The sequence below is a fragment of the Exophiala bonariae genome (assembly GCF_035927105.1).
Source record: "Exophiala bonariae strain CCFEE 5792 chromosome Unknown scaffold_16, whole genome shotgun sequence".
In the NCBI taxonomy this organism is placed as follows: Eukaryota; Fungi; Ascomycota; class Eurotiomycetes; order Chaetothyriales; family Herpotrichiellaceae; genus Exophiala; species Exophiala bonariae.
The window spans coordinates 638,518-658,409 of NW_027042491.1; the positions used below are offsets into that span (position 1 = coordinate 638,518).

Sequence of the window (19,892 nt, forward strand, 5' to 3'; positions counted from 1 at the left end):
CGTTTGCCGAGGGGTTTCTATGATGACAATCAGATCTTGACTAAGCTAGATACTGTAGTCGACCACTATACGCGGTCATACTAATCATCTTTAATATCCATTGATCGACCATTGCGTTAGAATGACGGTGAATATCAGAACAATGTGCCTGGCTAAGCCCTTAATGGATGACAAATGATGTTTCTTACATGAGCATGGAAACCTTTCCGTTCCCCTTCATACATTTGTGGTCTTCGGATACCGAAGAGGCTGGTTGCATTCGGTTAATGACATAGAACGGTAAGATGAGCCTGTTGACCGAAATCAGTTTGTACTTCATTGATAGCTTGGTTATGTGCATACTAGTATTTCCTGGTGCCAAACCACTCGTCCTGAAGAATAGCCAATCACGTCAAGTATGGCGGCAAAACTGTCTATACGCTCATGTTGATGACTGATCGTCCAGTCACTTCTCAAGATATACCAAGCTGTTAAGCACGGGGAATGAGCGATGAGTGCAACCCCTGGGGCTCTTCCATCGATGTACTAGCGTTGGAGATGAACGAAAGTGATCTCTAGATATGGCATATATATAGCTACATGACTGCGCTGGAAGAAATGTTGAAAATATTCAATTCTAAGGTTGAAGCCTAGGTGGACGCAAGATACTACTATCTTCATCACAGATCAGGTATGTGCAAGCTGACATGTTTGAGTGCCGTTATTCGGATATCCACTGATATTGAGGTGGTATAGAAGCCATTGAACCTCAGATCTCCAGTCGTCCAACAGAGTCTTCAGGGCAATGGGCTATCTGCTCTCGTTATCTTTGTTCCTAGTAGCCATATCACTCTCATCGGTTTCTTGTTCAAACTTAGGGTACGGATCTAACAACATCAAAGCCGAGTATGGATCTAAACCCCAGGCGTGGAAGGTCGATGTGGACCCAGCCTTCATCGCTGCCACAAAGCTCAAGGCAAACCTGACGAGGTTTGTGGAGGATACAATCGATGATCTACCTCCGATTGTGGTACAACGCTATGGTGCGGAGGGAGATTTGGTTTTGAAAAATTTCGAAGACGGGCCACCTCGATATAATGCAACGACATTACGTGACTTTTGGGCGGATGAATATGATTGGGTTTCTGTTCAGGACAAACTAAACGCAAAGTACAACCACTTCACGACTACGGTACACGCTGTCAATTTCACTGATCCAATACCTCTACACTTTATCCACCATCGATCCAACCGCTCCGATGCAATCCCCTTACTCTTTCTTCACGGATGGCCAGGCTCATTTATGGAGGTTGGGAAACTCCTCGACGGTCTTCTGAACCCGCCCAACTATTCAATGCCTGCTTTTCACGTTGTCGCCCCGAGTATCCCGGGGTTCAGCTTCTCACCAGCGCCGCGAAAGGCAGGGCTGGCACCCCGTGCAGTTGGACAGGGCTACAATGACTTGATGCAGCAGCTAGGGTACGAAAGATATGTGATTCAGGGGGGTGACTTTGGCGGCATGATCCTTCGGCACATGGCGCCAGATTTCCCAGCGAACGTCGTCTCGGTTCTGTCGAATTTCTGGCTGGTTCCACCGAACACGACCGATATCGATCGCTATACCCGTGGTTTGACCACCGCGGCCGAAAACTTCACCATTGAAGCGCTAACAAACTTCACAAATCTGGAGGGCTATCGCCAAGTTCAACAGACTAGACCTTTGGCCCTGGCTGCGGCTATGGGAGATTCACCTATTGGGTTCACGTTGTGGATTTATGATTTTATGTTCCGTCACGCGGACGAATACCCTTGGACACCGGAGGAAATCATCACCTGGTCCATGATGTACTACATCCAAGGCCCGTACAGTGGATTCCGGATGTACAAGGAGATTGCCGAGGTAAGTGGTGTTTTCAATATGCCGCATCGGAAAGGATACGACGCAAAGGTCCACATCTAATAACATATAGGAAGGTGATTGGGATATTACCAGGTACACCTCTCAGCCAGTCGGCATCAGCACCTTTCCCAACGACGGATTCTTCACTGTAAGTCAATGGTACCACTTGAGTGAGATGCTGTCACATACTGATCAAAACATAGCCATTGGATTGGGCGCAAAGACACGGGAATATCTCAATCATGTATGGACCGCATTCCCACGGTGGGCATTTCGCAGCTCATGAGGTCCCAGAGTACCTGCTGAGTGACATTCGGAATTTCTGGGGTAACAACAGTCTCTCAAATGTTGATCTGATTTAAAGTGATGTATCCGGATATGTTGATCCAACGTGAGCTGCTGCTGGAAATCATCGAACACAAACCAGATCACGATCTGGTCCAGTGGAGCAGTCTCGAACGCGAGCATGCCTAGAATTAGACACGAAGATCTCATAGATATTTAAGTACTAGATCGGGCGCTCAGAGCGTTTTTAGTTGCCCAATATCCTATACTGGGCCTCAAGTAAAGGTTCTCATATGGCAAGAATTTAACGAGTGCATGGCATAGCCAAGTCTTTGACATTCCGATCCACCAGCTGCATCCATGGGGCATTCATTGCAGGGTTTTGGTGAAAAAGTCTTTGCATAGCTGTTGACCCTGAGACACAAAAACCACGATGCATGACTTCAATATAAGCGTCTAGGTGGAACACCCGGGCCTCGGGCCCTTGATCCCTAAGCCTCGGCGCCCAGAGCTCGAACAACTCCAGCACCACGTGCAACCCTGCCTGGCATGATTGGCCGTGGAGAGATCTGCACCTGGCACAGCTTTCTCTGGGCAAGCACAAATCGGTTCTTGGCTGGCCTCCCTACAATTTAGTCCAAGGGTGTGAACAGAATCCTGTACAAGAATCTTAAAACATCTCCCAACGGTACCAGCAGAATGCCCCTGGGTGATATCTTTCACGCGGCGCGCGAATATGCACGCGACAGTCAAAATGCCTACAGCGCCAACACGGATAAGCTGGTATCACGACTGAGCGATGTGGTCCTTCGGACATGGGACCTTGGCTTCACCGCGTTCGGTGGACCTCCCGTTCATTTTCAGATCGAACATCGACGTTTCGTGGAAGGCAGAGGTGGCAAAGCCCCATGGATCGATGAGCAGATTGTGAGTTTGTCGAAGGCAATCTCTGAAGGCCAAGACCCCTGCGCATTTGTCACTGACACATGGAGAGGAGTAGTATCAAGAACTCTTTGCGATATGTCAAGCTTTACCTGGGCCTGGGAGTACCAAGATGTTGTTTTGTATCGTCATGATACACGCTGGGCTGTTACCCGCAATCGTTGCATTCTCGATCTGGAGGTAAGCTGCTACAAGAAATGAAATCCGTCCATGTCCGATGACTCAAATCTCGGACTAGCTTACCGGGCGCCATTGCCATGTACGCTTTGTCTCTGGGTGTCCAGCGAATCAATGAGGTGCTACCATCGATAGCATATGCCTTTCTTTCTGGGTTGAATGCATCGACCGTTGGGATCGTTGCGCTTGCGGCTGTACAGGTATGGTCAAAAGCTTTTAACCAGGCTCCCAAACGCAAGGAAGTGAGAGAGAAAGAGCTGACTTAGGCTCAATATTATAGCTGGCGGAGAAAGCTATCAAAGATAATGTTACCCGAATCCTCGTCATCGGCGGAGCATGTGCCGGACTATGCTATACTGCACTGTGGTATTTTCCAGCGCTGATCTTCATCGGTGGAGTGGTGACCGTTATTTGGGATATGTGGCTACGTCAACAGGTCAGCCTAGCGAAGCGTAGGTGGCAGAACAGACGTCAGCGCCATCAAATATCACAGCAAATGCAGCCTGGGGACGAGACAGCAACGTCGCCAATCGAACTTAGTACGGGCACTCACGGAGGAAGCGATCGACCACGAGACGGGTTACAAAGGAGGAACCTCACCCAATCTACACAAACTGCCCATGGACAAGTAGACCATCCTGCGCCTCAAGGGGTTGATCTTCCATTGCAAGGTCCAGAAACCGACACCAAATCGCATGCTATCCCAGTGTTGACTGGCATCTGCATCATCATTGGCTTCTTTGGTAGGAGTCTGATGTTATACTCCACTCTCATCATATACTGACCATTCCATAGCATCGTTCATCGCAATACTGGTTACGCGCGGACTCCTCAATAATCCTCCACGACCTTTGGACCTATTTGCAAACATGTACCTTGCGGGGACCATCATCTTTGGTGGGGGTCCTGTTGTCATCCCTTTACTGACCGAATACGTAGTACAACCTGGGTGGGTGTCACCTCGCGATTTCCTGATCGGACTTGCCATAATCCAAGCTTTCCCCGGCCCGAACTTCAACTTTGCTGTCTATCTTGGTGCGCTATCTCTACTCGGCACGTCAAACCATACTATTCTCGGTGCATTGCTAGGGTATATTGGTATTTTCGTCCCTGGAATCATTCTAGCGATCGGGTTTCAGAGTCTGTGGCGAGTGTTGAGGAAGAAGACAATCGTGAACAGTCTGTTGCGAGGTGTAAATGCTACTGCTGTAGGATTGGTGTTCACTGCCGTATACCGGCTCTGGCAGATTGGATACCTTACACCGGAGAGCAGTAGAGGCACAAGCTTAGCTGAGGAACCGTGGTGGGTCGTTGTAGCTGTGCTTACGTATGCGGAGAGTGCGTGGTTCCATGTTCCTGCACCAGCAGCTATTGTTGCTGGTGGGGTCTTAGGCTTCTGTTGGTATGGAGTTACTTCGTGAGCAACGACTATACGGGTGAAATTATGCATAGATAAAAACGGGTGCACTTAACCACGCCATGTCCAACGACAATGACCATCATGCAAGGTTCCTTAGGTGTCTATGTCCCTGAGAAAGGGGTTCGGCCAAGCCTCGTGGGGTGTTTCGGCTCTGATCAGGCTGTGCCTTACGTGACGCAAAGATGCCAAGCCATGGTGTTATAAAGCAGCGAGACATGCCCACCCTTTAGTCAATGATAGAACGAGATACTGCAGTAGAGTTGATGCTGCGGCCATCATCGACATTGAGCTTCTAAACAACCAACACCCTTCAACACCACAGCTTGCCATCAGCTATGCATTTCGCCGGGCTATGCGCTGCGGCGCTCACGGTCGGAAGTGCCTATGGCTATATCGACTCCCAACCCTTCTTTATGTTCTCTACCTCAGAGTAAGTTGGCGCATCTCCTCGACTCAAACCCGCAGGCAAACACCATTTCCCAAGCCACGGTTCTTCACATGGAGCGATAACTAATAGCTACCATGTGCTGCATATAGACTCCTCACATCGTCCTCCAAAGTACAGACCGCACCATCTATAGTCTCCGACATTGCCCTCTCCTTATCACAATGTCCATCAGACTACTATATTCTGGTCTCCCAGCCAGGCGTTTCCTCACAGAATTATCATTGCAAGAAGAACACGCCTACTCTCGCTCAGAAGCTGTCCACTTCTCAGCAACCAGGAAGCATTATTAAGAGCAACCTTGCCATCACAGACGTAGTCGGGACCATCGACCCATCAAGCTGGACGGAATTGCTTCAGACGACATGCGGCGTTGAAACGATGGAAATTCATGCTGCCAACGGCGAGATACCTTCAAATCTCGGACCCGCCCCAAGACTGATTCATCTTAAACTCCCTGCCCCGTCTTCGGAGTCAAGGGCGCAAGATCTGGCCAGTAATGATGCATTCTTCGCCACGTTGCTGGAGATGCTCCCTACCCAGAGCTACACGGTTCTATATACCACGAGACGGGCACGAGAAGGATGGTTCAGCGCACAGGTGATGGAGCCTGCAGGGTATGAGATGGAGAGCGATATTCAAGAGGCCCTCCATAGCGATTTGAAGAGAAATCTGGGAGCTAGAGTTGCGAGTGGCAACAAGACAGAGAACCAGACCTTGATTGATGGACCTCTGTTTGATAAGTACCAGTTCTTCACACCTGGTGAGTCTTCTTCCCTCCGAACCTTGCGATTTCTCTCGACGAGACGAATACTAATGTCTCCTCACAGGTATTTTCATGGGTTTCCTCACAGGTTTTCTCCTACTATCAATTCTGTATGTTGCTGTTTCAGCAGTGGCATCACTACAGGTCACGTACGCTGCTTTCGATAAGGAGACGGGCGCCCTTGCTTCTAGCAAGAAGGCTCAATAAATAGACTCAGTTATGTCCAATTGGTAATTACCGATATTCATTTGAATCTCCTCCTTTCACTCTATCGGGTAATGGCTTGAGTCTTTTGTGAGTATAAGACCAAGTGGAATCAATCAACCAAGGGATTCAACTGATCAGAGCTTGCAAGACTGTCATAAGGTATTTCAATATGTTGGTATAGTAGTTAATGCGGTCACGAATAGAGACATAGGGCCTCGAGGAAGTTGATGTATTCCTACAGTTGAGATCATGCTTTAGTGGCCAGAGACAGGCTTTCTCAACAAACCATGCCTCTACCTTGAAACGTACCATGAATTCCTCCATCATCGCCCTGCTCTTCGTGGGCAAAACGTTTAGCCACAATATATGGCATTCGCCTGAATAGTATTAATCTCCTTGCCGCTTTCATTCATTGACCAGGAAGCTGAAGGGGCTAGTCTGTAGTGGCCTATCCGTGTACGACTCCCTGTAACAAAAAGAAAACAAGAGGAGAGCAGCTGGAGGAGAGCCCCAGGAATCGGAATCGGAATCAGGCTGAGTTGCCTGGTTCTGGACCTACGGGGTTGCCACCCGAGGCTTTCGTTGCCAACCCTAATAGTAAAGTATGGCCTCCCCAAATACTGTCAATGTCATCTTGCCCCAGACGGGCGTGTGACAGTTCTCCCAGGTTATGCCTTCAGAGTGTTTGGAACACGTTGTAATCATTTTATCGCGGGCTATGGCGACCTGTGATGAGCAACTACAACTCGTGGGAGGCATCAAAACAGTAGGCCAGTATAAATCCTCATCTCCAAGTTGCCTCGTGTAAGCGTCAATAAATGCCATACGAGGTGCATATCATGTTGAGCGACGGTCCATCATGAGGCTGGAGAAGTCCACCTAGAGTCGGTCAGGTATGGAAAGTTGCAATGTCAAGATTTGCTTATCACACAAGCTTCCCCAAAAGAGTTGCCCAGCAAGCCACGAAGAATGCCGGGACTAGAACACGAGTCCAACAAAAGAAACACTCATCACGTCGGCCCTTTTACCGATGCACTCCTACCACGAATCTCACCACATGATCTGACCACAAAGGACGAAAGGCGTGGCGATAAGCCGTTGAATGAAAGGACACGATCAGGAGAAATGCCGGGTTAACCGGAGGAGTAGCGTGTCTAGGCATGAATGCTTGACGAGACTAGGCTTTTACACCAACGTCAATGGCTGTATCAAACCCGCTTCATGACCAGGCTCCCCTCCATCCTCCACAATCAGATCTTATTCTCCAGCATTCCACAACGCAGCTAATTCCTCATGAGGCAGGACCTTTTGAGCCAAGCAAAGGTGAGTGGCGATCATTTCCCAGAATACCCGTCGCATGGTCACGGCAAGTATCGGTGCTTCAGACTATCATAGGATGATTTCATCCATTCACCACAAGCTGGCCCTGGTCAATCAACCTCAAGCATGCCAATCTATAGCGTCACTGATTGTTGGAGTGCCTCGTGGGTGCCTCGGGCGTCTGATCACTCCAACTCCATATATTGATTACCAACTGCCTTTGCCCCGTGAGTGGGCTTGTAGTCCATAAAAGAAACTGCTCAGTCCTTCTTCAACCTTGTCGCAAACTATTTCTTTTGGCCGGCCAAATTTGGTTTTGGTTGTTTGCATTTCTTTGCGTCTTCATCATGGAGAAAGCTGAAGCCACACGTCGGTCTTCCTCCGAGGATGCCCAATCACATTCGAATGCCGAGAAACAGGTTGAGGAGGCTCCTGTCGCTATACTAGACATTCCCGACCCCGATGAAGGACTGTCGGAGGAGGAAAGGAAAGCAATCGTGAGTATCAATCAACTCCGCTTGTCCACCGACCTCACTGATGCTCATAACTCTCCAAACAGGACCGCAAGCTTCTCTGGAAGCTAGACCTAAAGTTGATCCCTTGGTTGACCTTGCTGTATCTGATCTCGTTTTTGGACCGTACGAATATTGGAAATGCGAAGCTGGATGGCCTTCAAGAAGATCTCCACATGACGAGTAATCAGTACAACGATACCTTGACAATCTTCTTCATCTCTTACTCGCTCTTTGAGCCTCTGACTCAGATCCTGTTGAAGAAGTTCCGCCCCTCGATTTTCTTACCTACGATCATGTTACTTTGGGGGATTGTGATGGTCACAATGGGACTTGTACACGACTTTTCAGGTCTAATGGCTGCTCGATGGTTCCTCGGTCTCGCGGAAGCAGGACTATTCCCTGGTGAGACCCACCCGAAAATGAGTCGAGGAAGTAAATGCTGATCTTCTCCAGGCGTCAACTACTACCTCAGCTGCTGGTATCGACGATCAGAATTCGGTATTCGAGCTGCCGTATTCTTCAGCGCTGCAGCACTTGCAGGCTCTTTTGGTGGATTGCTCGCTGCAGCCATTGTCAATATGGGGTATGTTAAAAGATCCATTTTGGATCAGCAACACCGTGCTAATTGTGCGAAGAGGAGTCGGTGGCAAACCCGGCTGGGCGTGGATCTTTATTCTCGAAGGCCTAGCGACTGTCATCGTTGGCATCGTCTCATTCTGGATGGTATGTTTAGCTAAAATCCCTTGTTCACTCCGCCTGCTTACGGTTTGACAGATTCACGACTTCCCCGATGAGGCCAAGTTCCTCTCCGATGATGACCGTCGACGAGTTCTCCGCAGACTGAAACTTGACCAGCAATCAAGTGCCGAGCATGAAGAGTTCAAGCTTGATTACCTTTGGGCCAGTTTGAAAGACTGGAAGACCTATACTGGAATGATGATTTACATGGGTTGCGATGGAGCATTATATGCGGTATGAATACTGCCAGCATTTGCTTTTCGCGTTCTTTTCCTAGTCACAGCTCCTGTCCTTGTGCAAAACGGTGCTAATATACCTTACCAGTTCTCTTTATTCCTGCCAACAATTGTACAGCAGATGGGGTACAAGAACGTTCACGCACAGTTACTAAGCGTGCCGCCATACGCTGTTGCAGCTGTCATGACCATCTTCATCGGCTTCGTAGCTGACAGGACTAGAATGAGAGGTAAGATTATGGTCCCCCTGTTCTCCTAGAAATTTCAGTCATTGGGATCGGACTGACGGTAGTTCGTCTGCAGGATATTGCAACATGGTGATGTCCCTATTCGGAATAGCAGGCTTTTCTATGTTACTGGGATCTGCAAATCCACACGTCCAATATGGAGGAGTGTTCCTGGGAGCCATGGGTATCTATCCCTGTATCTCCAACACGATATCCTGGACGGCGAACAACGTTGAAGGTGTATACAAACGAGGTATTTCGCTCGGGTTTGTCATCGGATGGGGTAATCTCAACGGTAAGGATTTACCTTCTCGCAGAGAGCCCGAGCAGCAGATTACTAATCTCTAAATTCTATGTAGGGATTGTGTCTTCAAACATCTATCGAACAGCAGACAAACCGCGATTTAAGCCTGGTCATTCTGTGGTGTTGGCATATGAAGCACTCTTCTTACTCGGTGGAAGTGTTCTTCAACACGTACTTCTTCGTCGAGAAAACGCCAAACGCCGTGCAGGCGAGAGAGATGTTTGGATCGAGGGCAAGACCGAGGCCGAGATCGATAAGTTGGGCGACAAGAGGCCTGATTTCTTGTACACGTTGTGAGCATGGCAATCGAAACGATGATTGTGAAGCAAGCCCGATGAGACCATTCTGCTAGAAGAATGAACAAGAAATGGATAGCAATATCTAGTGATATCAGTACGAATAGGTCTATCGAAAGAGAAACACTTTGTAATCTGATCTAGTAATATCGAAATGGACTATTCACTATTCAATATTCACGATCGCACTCCCTCCCCTCCTGGTCCATCGCAGCCTCGTGACCCCTGAATCCAACCCCGGAAGAATTTTATCCCTCCGATCGCGGAGCCGAAGCTCTGCTCCCCGCAGCCTCGCCGGAATCTTTTTTTCCATTCTCCAATTTGAACATTAAAAACAACCAGCTTTAGCACGAGACAATTCTACAATTCCTCTGCTCAAGTGGTTGTCATCATGGCTAGCAGGACTTTGCGCATCGGTATGCCCCTTCACGTTTCCCCCACCTAATAACCTGCTAACTTATCCACAGGATTAATACCCGGCGACGGGATCGGACGAGAAGTGATTCCGGTATGTTTCGCAACAACCTCTACCCCGGATAGACGATCTACAAATACTCCAAGAACATCTACTGACCGCGAACGAAAACTAGGCCGGGAAGAAAATCCTCGAATCACTGCCGTCCTCCCTCGGGCTGAAATTCTCCTTCGTGGACCTCGACGCCGGCTACGAGACATTCAAGCAGACGGGAACCGCACTACCAGACAAGACGGTCGAGACGCTACAGAAGGAATGTGACGGCGCATTATTCGGAGCTGTGAGGTAAGGAGACGGACATGCCCAAAAGAAAGAAAAGCAAAACCATGCACAAAGAGCTAAAGACTAGAAACAGCTCCCCAACCACCAAAGTCGCAGGCTACACGTCCCCGATCGTGGCGCTCCGCAAGAAACTCTCGCTGTTCGCCAACGTACGGCCCTGCAAGACCACACTCTCCCCAGCCTTCGCGTCACCGACGCCGCACCCGATCGACCTGGTGATCGTGCGCGAAAACACCGAGGACCTGTACGTGAAGGAGGAGAAGACGTACGCGGACCCGTCGGGCGAGGGCCAGATCGCCGAGGCGATCAAGCGCATCTCGAGCAAGGCGTCGTGGCGCATCGCCAACATCGCAGGCGAGATCGCCGTGCGCAGGCAGAAGATGCGCGAGTCCGCCGCAAGTGCAGAGGAGAAGGATAAAAAGGCCCTCGTCACCATCACGCACAAGTCCAACGTGCTGAGCCAGACGGACGGACTGTTCCGCTCGACGGCGCGCGAGGCGCTGTCGCAGGCCAAGTTCTCCAGCGTCGCCATCGAGGAGCAGATCGTCGACAGCATGGTGTACAAGCTGTTCCTGCAGCCGCAGTACTACGACGTGATCGTGGCGCCGAACCTGTACGGCGACCTGCTGTCGGACGGAGCCGCCGCGCTGGTGGGCAGCCTGGGCCTGGTGCCGAGCGCCAACGTCGGCGACGGCATCGTCATCGGCGAGCCGTGCCATGGCTCCGCCCCCGACATCGAGGGTAAGGGCATTGCGAACCCGATCGCCACGATCCGCAGCGTCGCTGTCATGTTGGAGTTCTTGGACCTGCCGGAGGCCGCGAATGTCATTTACCGTGCCGTCGATGCTAATCTCGCTGAGGGCAGCTTTGTCAGTCCTGATTTGGGCGGCACTGCGAAGACAAGTCAGGTCGTGAATGATATCATCAAGCGGTTGTAAGCTGCTGTGGGATTGGATTCAGTGTCGGGGTTTATCGCTAGATGTTTGTCGATGTTGGAGAAACCCCCATGGACATTCGACACTGGCTGATGGGCGAGTCAAGAGGTCAAGGTTCAGCTATTATATCGTGAGTCAAAATCGACATCGCACGCGACCTGGATGTTTTAGATTTCCTGCGAAAACGGGTGTACATAGATACCATCATATTCTGTTAGGCAGGATGTAGAGAGGGATCAAAAGCGAAGAATTCCTGATATCGTCGTTTTTCAGGATAGCACGTACAATGTTCGCTCTCACAGTATTAAGCAGATGAGAAAGGTCCCCAATGGAGTGCATGCAATCAGACTGGCGACGTTCTCCTGATACGGCTCTCAAGCTGAGGGGCCCGGATGGACGACAGAGGCTCAAATCATGTGCTCTCTCGGTCCACTCATCCTGTTCATTCTCCCTAATCCCTTGATCAAAACCCAGCCATGGCCAAACCCACCAGCATACTGACACCAGCCTTGACGCCATCGACAATGCGAACCCGGCCACCCAAACTCTCACCCAGCTCCTCAACACAAGCCTGCCTGACCGCATCATCCAAGCCAGCCATTCCAGCGCAACCCAGACAGATAGCTCCCACAGACGAAGACTTTCTCAACAATTGTTTCGTCGCCTCGATCATCTTGACCCGCACCTGATCAGCGGGCAGGTCATGGAGATCCGTAGCGTTCAGACCGGTAGTTTCGACTCCTGCAAAGCGCGAGTGTCTCTCCGCTCCGACTCGCTGCTCGCCAAGGCTGAGGAACTTGTCGACCGCGTGCCCGAGTATCTCCTCCCAGATTTTCCCGGTGGAGACGATGCCGAAGGTCTCGTTTTGGTATGACCGAGATCTGTCCTTTTCAGGGACAAGCGGTTCGGGCTCGTGGGTCGTCAGGGCCAGACTGGCCAGGACACTGGCTTCGAAGATCCCAGTCACGTATTTCTTGGGGCCGTCGAGTGCGGCGCACAGTGTTTTTAATTGGAAGACCAGCGGATGTTGGCTGTAGCAGGCGACGAGGAAAGCATCGTGGTCTGCGAGCAGAGGCTGGAGATACGGGAGACAGAACTTCGCCGACTCGTCCGCATCCTCATGGGAATTGATGGACGGGATTGCTCGCGGTTCAGGTTCGCCTTTCGCAACATTGATACCCTCGGCTGGCGTGGCTGGTGATGTGAAGAACGTGTACTTCACGAAGCCGGGTGGATAGGCCAGGGAGTCTAGTAGTGGAACCAGTGCCTCTGTCATGGATGTTGATGTGTTGGGATTGATGATCAGGATCCGTAGTGCTGACGGGGATGAGGCATTGGACGCCATGATGGCCGGCTATTCGAATGGGAATGATGCCGGGTCCTGGACCAGATATAAAATGCTGCTGCTGCTGTGAAAACAATGACTGGCTGCAATGCTAAACAATTCTTGTGATGATTGATATTTGTGAGGACAGGTGACCGACACTGGTGGTTGCGCTTTTGGCTTCAAATTTATTTAGATGCCGAGGGAGGAAATGTCGAACCTTTCGAGTTCAGTATCGAACAAGACTTTCTAAGCCTACCAAGATATTTGCAGATTACCGTCTTATAAAGTGGCGGGGATTTGTCACTCTTCTCAAGTACTAAAATCTGTGCTTTAGGGTTTGATGGGAGTGAAAACTATGAAAAGTTGGAAATACGTCAGAAGTCATTACGAGGCTGTAATTGATAACGGATTGAAGCCGATAAGAAGAGTCCCGAGGTCATCTGTACACTTTCGAATTCACCATCTTTCAACTCTGTTATCAAGCAGCTAGAGATATACATTTGACCTTGAACAAGCATACCCTCAGTATATCTTAGGCATCAATGCTCCCTGACCCGACAAGCAGACCTCCACAGGCCATCCATAAAAATCCCTCATCCCACAAACACCTTCGCATCCAGGAGCACCAATTGTCCCTCATCACATGCATCAGATATCGGCATTGACCACTCCTCACCCAGAGCTTGACTTTCACGCGACGGCCCAGTCTTAAGATGAGGCGACTGGAAACTAAACCAACCAAGCAAAGCCTCAATTCGTGTCCAGTCCAGATCATTGTCCAGCCTTTGTAATATCGTACATGCTTCATCTTCCTCGAGGTCATACATGAGATGCTTGGGATGGCAGCCAATTAAGCCTGTGAATGCTCGGTTGGTGATCAGAAGAGGATATCTGACCGGTTTACACAAAGTGAATGAACTGGAGTCGGGCGAACAAACAATTCCTCCGGTTTCATCACTTAATTCCCCAAAAAGATCTGGATTGACTCTTGCACCAAAAGTCGCCATATCCGGATGACAGAACCCCTTGTCGCTATCACAGTATTTGTTGGAGTATCGTGTCTTAGAGCAAGCTCTGCAGTGTGAGTAAAAGAGCATTCCTCGTCGCCACAAGTCGGCAAATCCCAGCCTGCTGATGAGTAGATTTACATGTGCTTGGTGATAACCCAAGGGATCCCGAGATATCAAAGCCTCCATTTGAGACAATTTCAGTCTCGGTGCACAACTTGAGTTGAAAAGGTCATGTAAGATTGCGTCGGTGCTCAATCCGTGGATGCGCATTATATGAGTCCAGGAATTGGCTGTGTCATCCTCAGTCTCGATGGACTTAGCCAATCCATTCTTCGGTAGGACAATCACTCGTGATATCTTAGACATGACGATAAATCTGTCCTGAATCATGCGACAATTCGTGATCATGAGCCTTTCTCCCCCAAACTGCAGGAAGCTGGAAACCAGTGGTTGCTGGACGAGCATTGGCGTTGTGGGCTTTGAGGTAGACGTGTCTCCAAGTGACACTATGAGCCTGGTAGTCCAAACTTTAGTGGACAAGGATGGTGCTATTTTGCGAGACCTGTGTTAGCTAAGTAGTTCATAAGGTAAGATTGCTGATGTGAAGGTCATAGATTGCCTACTCTCGACAGGCTTTCCAACGGCAATAACCTTGACCAGGAGAGTGCAATCCGCTTCCTTTTCCTCCTTCTCTTTGGTGACCTGCTCCAATGTCATGGAGCTCTCCACACCAGATTCGAGTCTGAGTTTTCTTGCCCCAAAATTGGGTTCAATCGTTAATCTGCAGCGAGGGTTCTGCTCAGGGAAGACATGAGTCGAGTTTGGAGTCGTGACAATGCATTTCCCGCTCGTAAAAGCCCGCACGGCGGTGGCTGCACAGACATGTGTGGTCCAGATGGTGATTCTCTGGTTGAGCAGAAGTTGATATTCACGTGTGGCCACCCAGAGATGGACCTAAGAAATGGTGAGCATCTTTGGCTATTGGCAAAAGTTTTTGGGCACTCGTACAGTGATCTCTCCAGTCTGGTCGCGGAGCACCAAAGTGTAAGCCTTGGTAGCAAGCTGTGGAGTGCCGTCGGTGATGGAATTCTCCTGCAGGTTGACGAGGATTCCAGTGAATGTTGCATTGACAGGGCCTGGCTTTAGCTCCGATATGTTGTATCGAGTGTACTCACTCAAGGCCTCTTTGTTGATGGGTGGGTGTTGATGGTCCCGTTGGTGGAGAGTGGAAAGAGATGATGTTGAAGTGTCTTCCATACTGTAACATAGACCAGCATTTGACACACAGACAGATTCCACAACGGAGATTGAGCAGACGGACACTTACTTAGACATTGAAGTTGAGCAACCAAGTCTGCATTGTGTGGCAGAAACGACCCAGCGCCAAGCCATTGTTCAAGAGGAAAGAGCGACGGTTACAAATGAGGTGGTGTAAGAGTGAGCAGCAGGAAGGAGCAACGGCAACAAGCCCCAAAACAAATCAAGCAGTCAATTGAAACAGTATGAAACAGAAGTCAGTGATAAGAATTGAAAGTAATATACCTTGTGGAGATGAGGCTATACTAGGTAATCTGAGATAAGGAGCGACAAGTAGTTGGATATGACTGACAATGACAACAACATTGAGAGTCAGGGCAGGGGGAAAAGCAAAAGACAAAACATCTGTGCACTCTAGGAGGATTAGGTCACCACCTGATTATTCGGTCTCCCCATGAGTCTTCGACGGTTGCAACAACGCAAAAACCCCTTTCGCTGTTCCACAATGATATGCAAGAGAAGAAAGGATAAGCAGTCTAGCCACCCCCCACAACACATTCGCGAATTCCGAAGCTCCAAAAAGGAAGAGTTCGGAAACAGTCTAAGACTGCTAGGTCTTTGGTCTTGCGTATTATTGCTTCCAGTGTCAAGCAAGGTTTTCTAGAACAACTTGTGTTCAAGCGTCATGTCGGATTCGGGTTGGAGACCGATGCAAGCACGGAAAATGTTGGTCAGAGCACCACGCTGTTTGGCGAGGGCATTGACCACTGGAGTGCCAGCTGGGACAAGTGGGGCCTGGAGGAGAAGATTAGTAAGTGAGAAGAAACAAAATTCGAAAAGCAAGACTCGATGCTTACCTTGAGCATGTAGCTCAGAATGCTCAGCACGCTGTGGAATCCCTTGTAATCACCAGCCTCTTCAGACTTCCATTGGATTCGAGTCATCATCTCGGCAACAAGGACAAGATCGATGATCAAAGGTGATGCGAGCAAGGAATCCTCACAAACGTTGAAGATGCTGATTGTCTGATGACCACCCATGAAGATCTCTGCGTAGTATTCATCCAATGCACGCTTGTTGTCTCCAACAGCGGGCATATACTTGATAACCACAGTGTGATCTGGGTGTTCATCCTTGGCGTACAAGACGGAGTTGGCAGCGACCATATCATCCACAACATTGGACTTGGAAATCTCCTTTGATCGGAACTGCTTCTGCGAGCTCAGGTTCTTGCCATCGTTGTTTCCGAGATGGTTGTAGCTGGCAATGGAGGTCAATTTGATACCAGCATTGATCAAGAAGTCGACCAGAGCCGACTTCATCTTGGTCTGCCCAGACTTGAAGTCATCACCACCAATGAAGGTGTTATGCTTCTCGGCCAATTGAATGGCGCCGGGAACGAATGTGTTTTGAGGGGATCCGTTGATGAAAGGAGTGTTTTCCAAAGTGCAGGCAACGGAAAAGACCGTGGAGGGTGACACCTCTTCATGACCTTGCTTGATGGCCTCGATCAGATTGTCGGCGGTATCATTGACACCCGGGATGATGTCGGCATATCTCTCGGTGTTGGCAGTCCACAGAACAATTATCTTATCTAGGTTGTTCTGCTCCTTGAAATTTCTGTCGGAAAAGTGTTAGCGTTACACCCGTGGTACGAGGGAGAGAAAAGTGGTCATACCTGATATCAGCTCTTATCTGCTCGACGTGAGACCAGCTTGCCTTGCTTCCGGGGAGGATGTTATCTGCGCGATCCTCCTGATTTGCAGCAATGAAGTCTGGGTAGTAAATACTGGGCAGGGGCTTTTGGAGGGACATCTCTTTGTACACGAGGGCCTTCAAAGTTGGTTCGAGGACTTGAGCACGATCCATGGCTGCAGCAATGTTGAGGCTGCTGATATCCCAACCACCAACCACAAGATCGTTGGGATGAACCATAGGCAAGACATCGTGGAAGGGAATATTGATCTCCTCCCCGGTTTGTGCTTCGGTGCCTAGTTTGATGGTTGATCCCATGATGACGGATCCATAGTAATTGGCAGCGCGATGTCCCTCTCGAGTATCCCAAACGAGACCACGTCGATTGGCGATGATTCCAGCCGTTACAGTGGAACCATTGTTTCCACCCCAACCCACCAACATCATACCAGTCTTGGGGACCTTGCGATCAACCTTGAAATCGTAGGTGGTTTCCTTGGGAGAAGCCACGAATTTACCGGACTCGGTCTTGGTGACGGCAGTGGTTCGATAGACATATTTGGTGTTGATATGGTCGTCGGTGTAGGTGACATTGGGAGAATTGACGGTGAAAAGATCCTTGGCTGGTGCTGGTTGGGCCTGGACCAGAGGGGTTGATTCCTGAGCGCTATACCCGTTCATGGAGCCGACGCCTACTTCCGCATGAGGAGCCATCTTTGAGTTGAAAAGATTGACCGAAGATGGGAGAGTTGAAGAATTGAGCGAGAAGTTTTGTAGTTAGGCGAATTTATCCTGTCTTGGGACAATCCGCAGCTCCTCCAGGGGGAGAAGAGCAGCGGCTTCCGTTGAACGGGTGGTGCGACCTAAAAAGAAGAGATGGTATGTCAGAAGGCATCGTGGCTGGTGGTTTAGAACAGTGCAGTCAAGTCGAGAAAAAAAGATGGACAGAAACTGTTGAGAGGATTTCAAAGCCAACTGGTGGCATGAAGTCAGAAGACGGAAGACAGGAGAGAAGACATGATTGTTTGGTGTACGTGTGGTCGGTCGGCAGGCTGCATCCCAAAAAAAACGAAAAACAAAAATTGTTCGGATAGCAACTTGAATTGATGCCAGATAGCGAGTGGTAGAGACTGGATGGATGCATGTTTGAATCTGGAACTTGGATGCTTGATGCAGGTACCATCGATTGAACAGGGACCAGTAGACCAGCAGACCAGGGGGTTACACATTGAGCAGGAAAAAACCTCCGGAGGGACTTACGAGGGCAAAAGGTTTGAGAACGTCTTGGCGGTGGAACGGATCACTCGGGAGTGATCCTGTGGTTTGTAAAAGAGGTTGATGAAGATCACGGCCGGGCTATGATCTGGACTATGATGGTTGATATTGATAGAGGTTGAAGAGAAGAAGAAGAAGTGAAAGGGATGGATGGGGGTTTGTCTTTGTAGGCTTCAGCGATTGTGGGTTGTCCGGAGGAAATGGGAATGGGATAGTACGGGAGATGAGATGTGAGGGAATGGAGTCGAATTCATGTGCTGTGACTAATAGGAAAGGTGTTTAGTCTGGCCGTGTTGACCGCCATTATCATTTCACATGCACTGGATATCTAGGTAGATTTTGACTGCCAATAAGACATGTACAGGAGGACTACTAGTCGTGACAAGATTCCGACGATAATAATGAACCAGATAAGAGAACCATTTGCACCAGAGTGGTTCATACTAATTGAGTCCATGTCAACAATTGCCCCTCCATTTCCACGAGGTACCCCGCAACCCACGTTGACATGGGAAGGTACAACCAACTTGTTGGAAGTGTGACTGCCTGTTCAGGGGATCAAGGTGTCAATTCAATGCTCTTTCCTGGCAGTGACAATCCACGTCGACTTGATCATCTGGAAGGTGTGATCAGAAAATGAGGAACTCCCACTGCACTGGCAGCTTCACCCACTGCATCTCTTCTCTACCCACGTACTCGTCACCCCCAACCGACCAAGAGACTTGACCCAAAATAAAATCCCACCCATAGCCACGTAGCCCGGTATCTAGGTCTCCGTACTCTCATGTACCTAGAGACTCTCGGAGGTCATTAGGTACTCAGTCGCAGTCGGAGTATCAGTATGACACTGATGCAATGCGAAACCTAGTGCACTCGTCTGCGCGTTCGTATCGTCGAATCCCTCCTCTCTTTCTTCCCTGTACATTCTGTAGTCCAGATCCAAACCCTTTGTCCTCTTCCATGCTGACCCGGCTCGACCAATCCAACCCATCCGATCAACTCCGAACCCAGAGTCACAGTCCCAGATATCCGGCCCAACATAATCGACCAATCTCTCGCCTTCATTTCTTGCGCCATCTCGTCTAATCTAAAATCAGCATCTCTTCTCTGCATAACTCTGTGGTCCTCGGTCACGCGATGAATTCTGCAGCCCAACTTGAAATGTCTGTCTGCAATACTGCACTTCCAGGCAGCAGTCATTGACTCGTAGTCAGTCCCACAAAACACTAGTCATTAGCAGCGCAATGGTGCAGTGTAACCAGCATATTTATTGCTGAGACGTGGGGTGGGTGTCTTTTTCCCTTATCAGCCTCGGATCCTGCTCATTCGGATTTTCCTGTCGGCATCGGCTTCACTCTTCACCACCATAACCCACCCAATTGATGCCCAGGTTGCACGACTAAGCCACAATACCGTCGATGTCTGGTGCTCTTTGGAATTCGAGACATTGTTATCACCGACTCGGCTCAGTGGGTGTGAGTGCAACATGGTCCTATCGTTGACGCTGCATTGTTTGCTTCCAATTTATTCTTCTTTCGTCCATCGCGCTTCATGTGCATTGGCACGCCATGCATCTATCCTACGCGTCGTTATGCAGTAGGGTCAAGGATTGCAGCCAGCACATCAACGTTGGTCTGAGACTGGTGCATTGTTCACTGGGTCGACTTCGGACCAGGTAAATGATGCACCACTTTTGGTCGCTGCTCGAATGGGTATATACATTATATTATGTATTGGTTCCGGCCTTATTTATGCCTCATCTGCACAAGCCGGCTTCAATCCGGAATTGATTTCCCTCGATGACCGGGTCGGCTGACGTACTCCATACCTCGTCATACCTGCAGTGCTCATCTATATCTTCACCCATCGTTCAGTGCAA

At 49.5% G+C, this 19,892-nt stretch overlaps 7 protein-coding genes across 7 annotated transcripts; 4 read left to right on the plus strand and 3 right to left on the minus strand.

Annotated features, from left to right (window-relative positions):
* Window positions 1-284: 284 nt before the first annotated feature.
* LTR84_003528 (uncharacterized protein) lies at window positions 285-4,704 on the plus strand (the record flags this gene model as incomplete). The annotated part of the gene is made up of 8 exons (XM_064847116.1): window positions 285-306; window positions 858-1,879; window positions 1,950-2,027; window positions 2,801-3,091; window positions 3,165-3,286; window positions 3,345-3,483; window positions 3,564-4,026; window positions 4,079-4,704. The coding sequence occupies 8 exons, from the start codon at window positions 285-287 to the stop codon at window positions 4,702-4,704; spliced, it is 2,763 nt and encodes a 920-aa protein (XP_064705469.1).
* A 334-nt stretch (window positions 4,705-5,038) lies between these two features.
* Window positions 5,039-6,121, plus strand: LTR84_003529 (uncharacterized protein; the record flags this gene model as incomplete). The annotated part of the gene is made up of 3 exons (XM_064847117.1): window positions 5,039-5,133; window positions 5,241-5,911; window positions 5,979-6,121. The coding sequence occupies 3 exons, from the start codon at window positions 5,039-5,041 to the stop codon at window positions 6,119-6,121; spliced, it is 909 nt and encodes a 302-aa protein (XP_064705470.1).
* A 1,667-nt stretch (window positions 6,122-7,788) lies between these two features.
* On the plus strand, window positions 7,789-9,758 carry LTR84_003530 (uncharacterized protein; the record flags this gene model as incomplete). Its single annotated transcript, XM_064847118.1, has 8 exons — window positions 7,789-7,938; window positions 8,001-8,358; window positions 8,410-8,539; window positions 8,592-8,679; window positions 8,731-8,928; window positions 9,019-9,160; window positions 9,234-9,452; window positions 9,517-9,758. The coding sequence occupies 8 exons, from the start codon at window positions 7,789-7,791 to the stop codon at window positions 9,756-9,758; spliced, it is 1,527 nt and encodes a 508-aa protein (XP_064705471.1).
* A 390-nt stretch (window positions 9,759-10,148) lies between these two features.
* LYS12 (homoisocitrate dehydrogenase) lies at window positions 10,149-11,452 on the plus strand (the record flags this gene model as incomplete). The annotated part of the gene is made up of 4 exons (XM_064847119.1): window positions 10,149-10,173; window positions 10,225-10,265; window positions 10,348-10,517; window positions 10,588-11,452. 4 exons carry the CDS (start codon window positions 10,149-10,151, stop codon window positions 11,450-11,452), a joined length of 1,101 nt encoding a protein of 366 aa, XP_064705472.1.
* A 460-nt stretch (window positions 11,453-11,912) lies between these two features.
* On the minus strand, window positions 11,913-12,794 carry LTR84_003532 (uncharacterized protein; the record flags this gene model as incomplete). Its single annotated transcript, XM_064847120.1, has 1 exon — window positions 11,913-12,794. One exon carries the CDS (start codon window positions 12,792-12,794, stop codon window positions 11,913-11,915), a length of 882 nt encoding a protein of 293 aa, XP_064705473.1.
* A 1,540-nt stretch (window positions 12,795-14,334) lies between these two features.
* On the minus strand, window positions 14,335-15,043 carry LTR84_003533 (uncharacterized protein; the record flags this gene model as incomplete). The annotated part of the gene is made up of 3 exons (XM_064847121.1): window positions 14,335-14,357; window positions 14,410-14,740; window positions 14,795-15,043. 3 exons carry the CDS (start codon window positions 15,041-15,043, stop codon window positions 14,335-14,337), a joined length of 603 nt encoding a protein of 200 aa, XP_064705474.1.
* Window positions 15,044-15,703: 660 nt separating this feature from the next.
* On the minus strand, window positions 15,704-17,452 carry RINO2 (Inositol-3-phosphate synthase 1; the record flags this gene model as incomplete). Its single annotated transcript, XM_064847122.1, has 3 exons — window positions 15,704-15,838; window positions 15,901-16,663; window positions 16,722-17,452. 3 exons carry the CDS (start codon window positions 17,450-17,452, stop codon window positions 15,704-15,706), a joined length of 1,629 nt encoding a protein of 542 aa, XP_064705475.1.
* Between the last annotated feature and the right edge of the window lie 2,440 nt (window positions 17,453-19,892).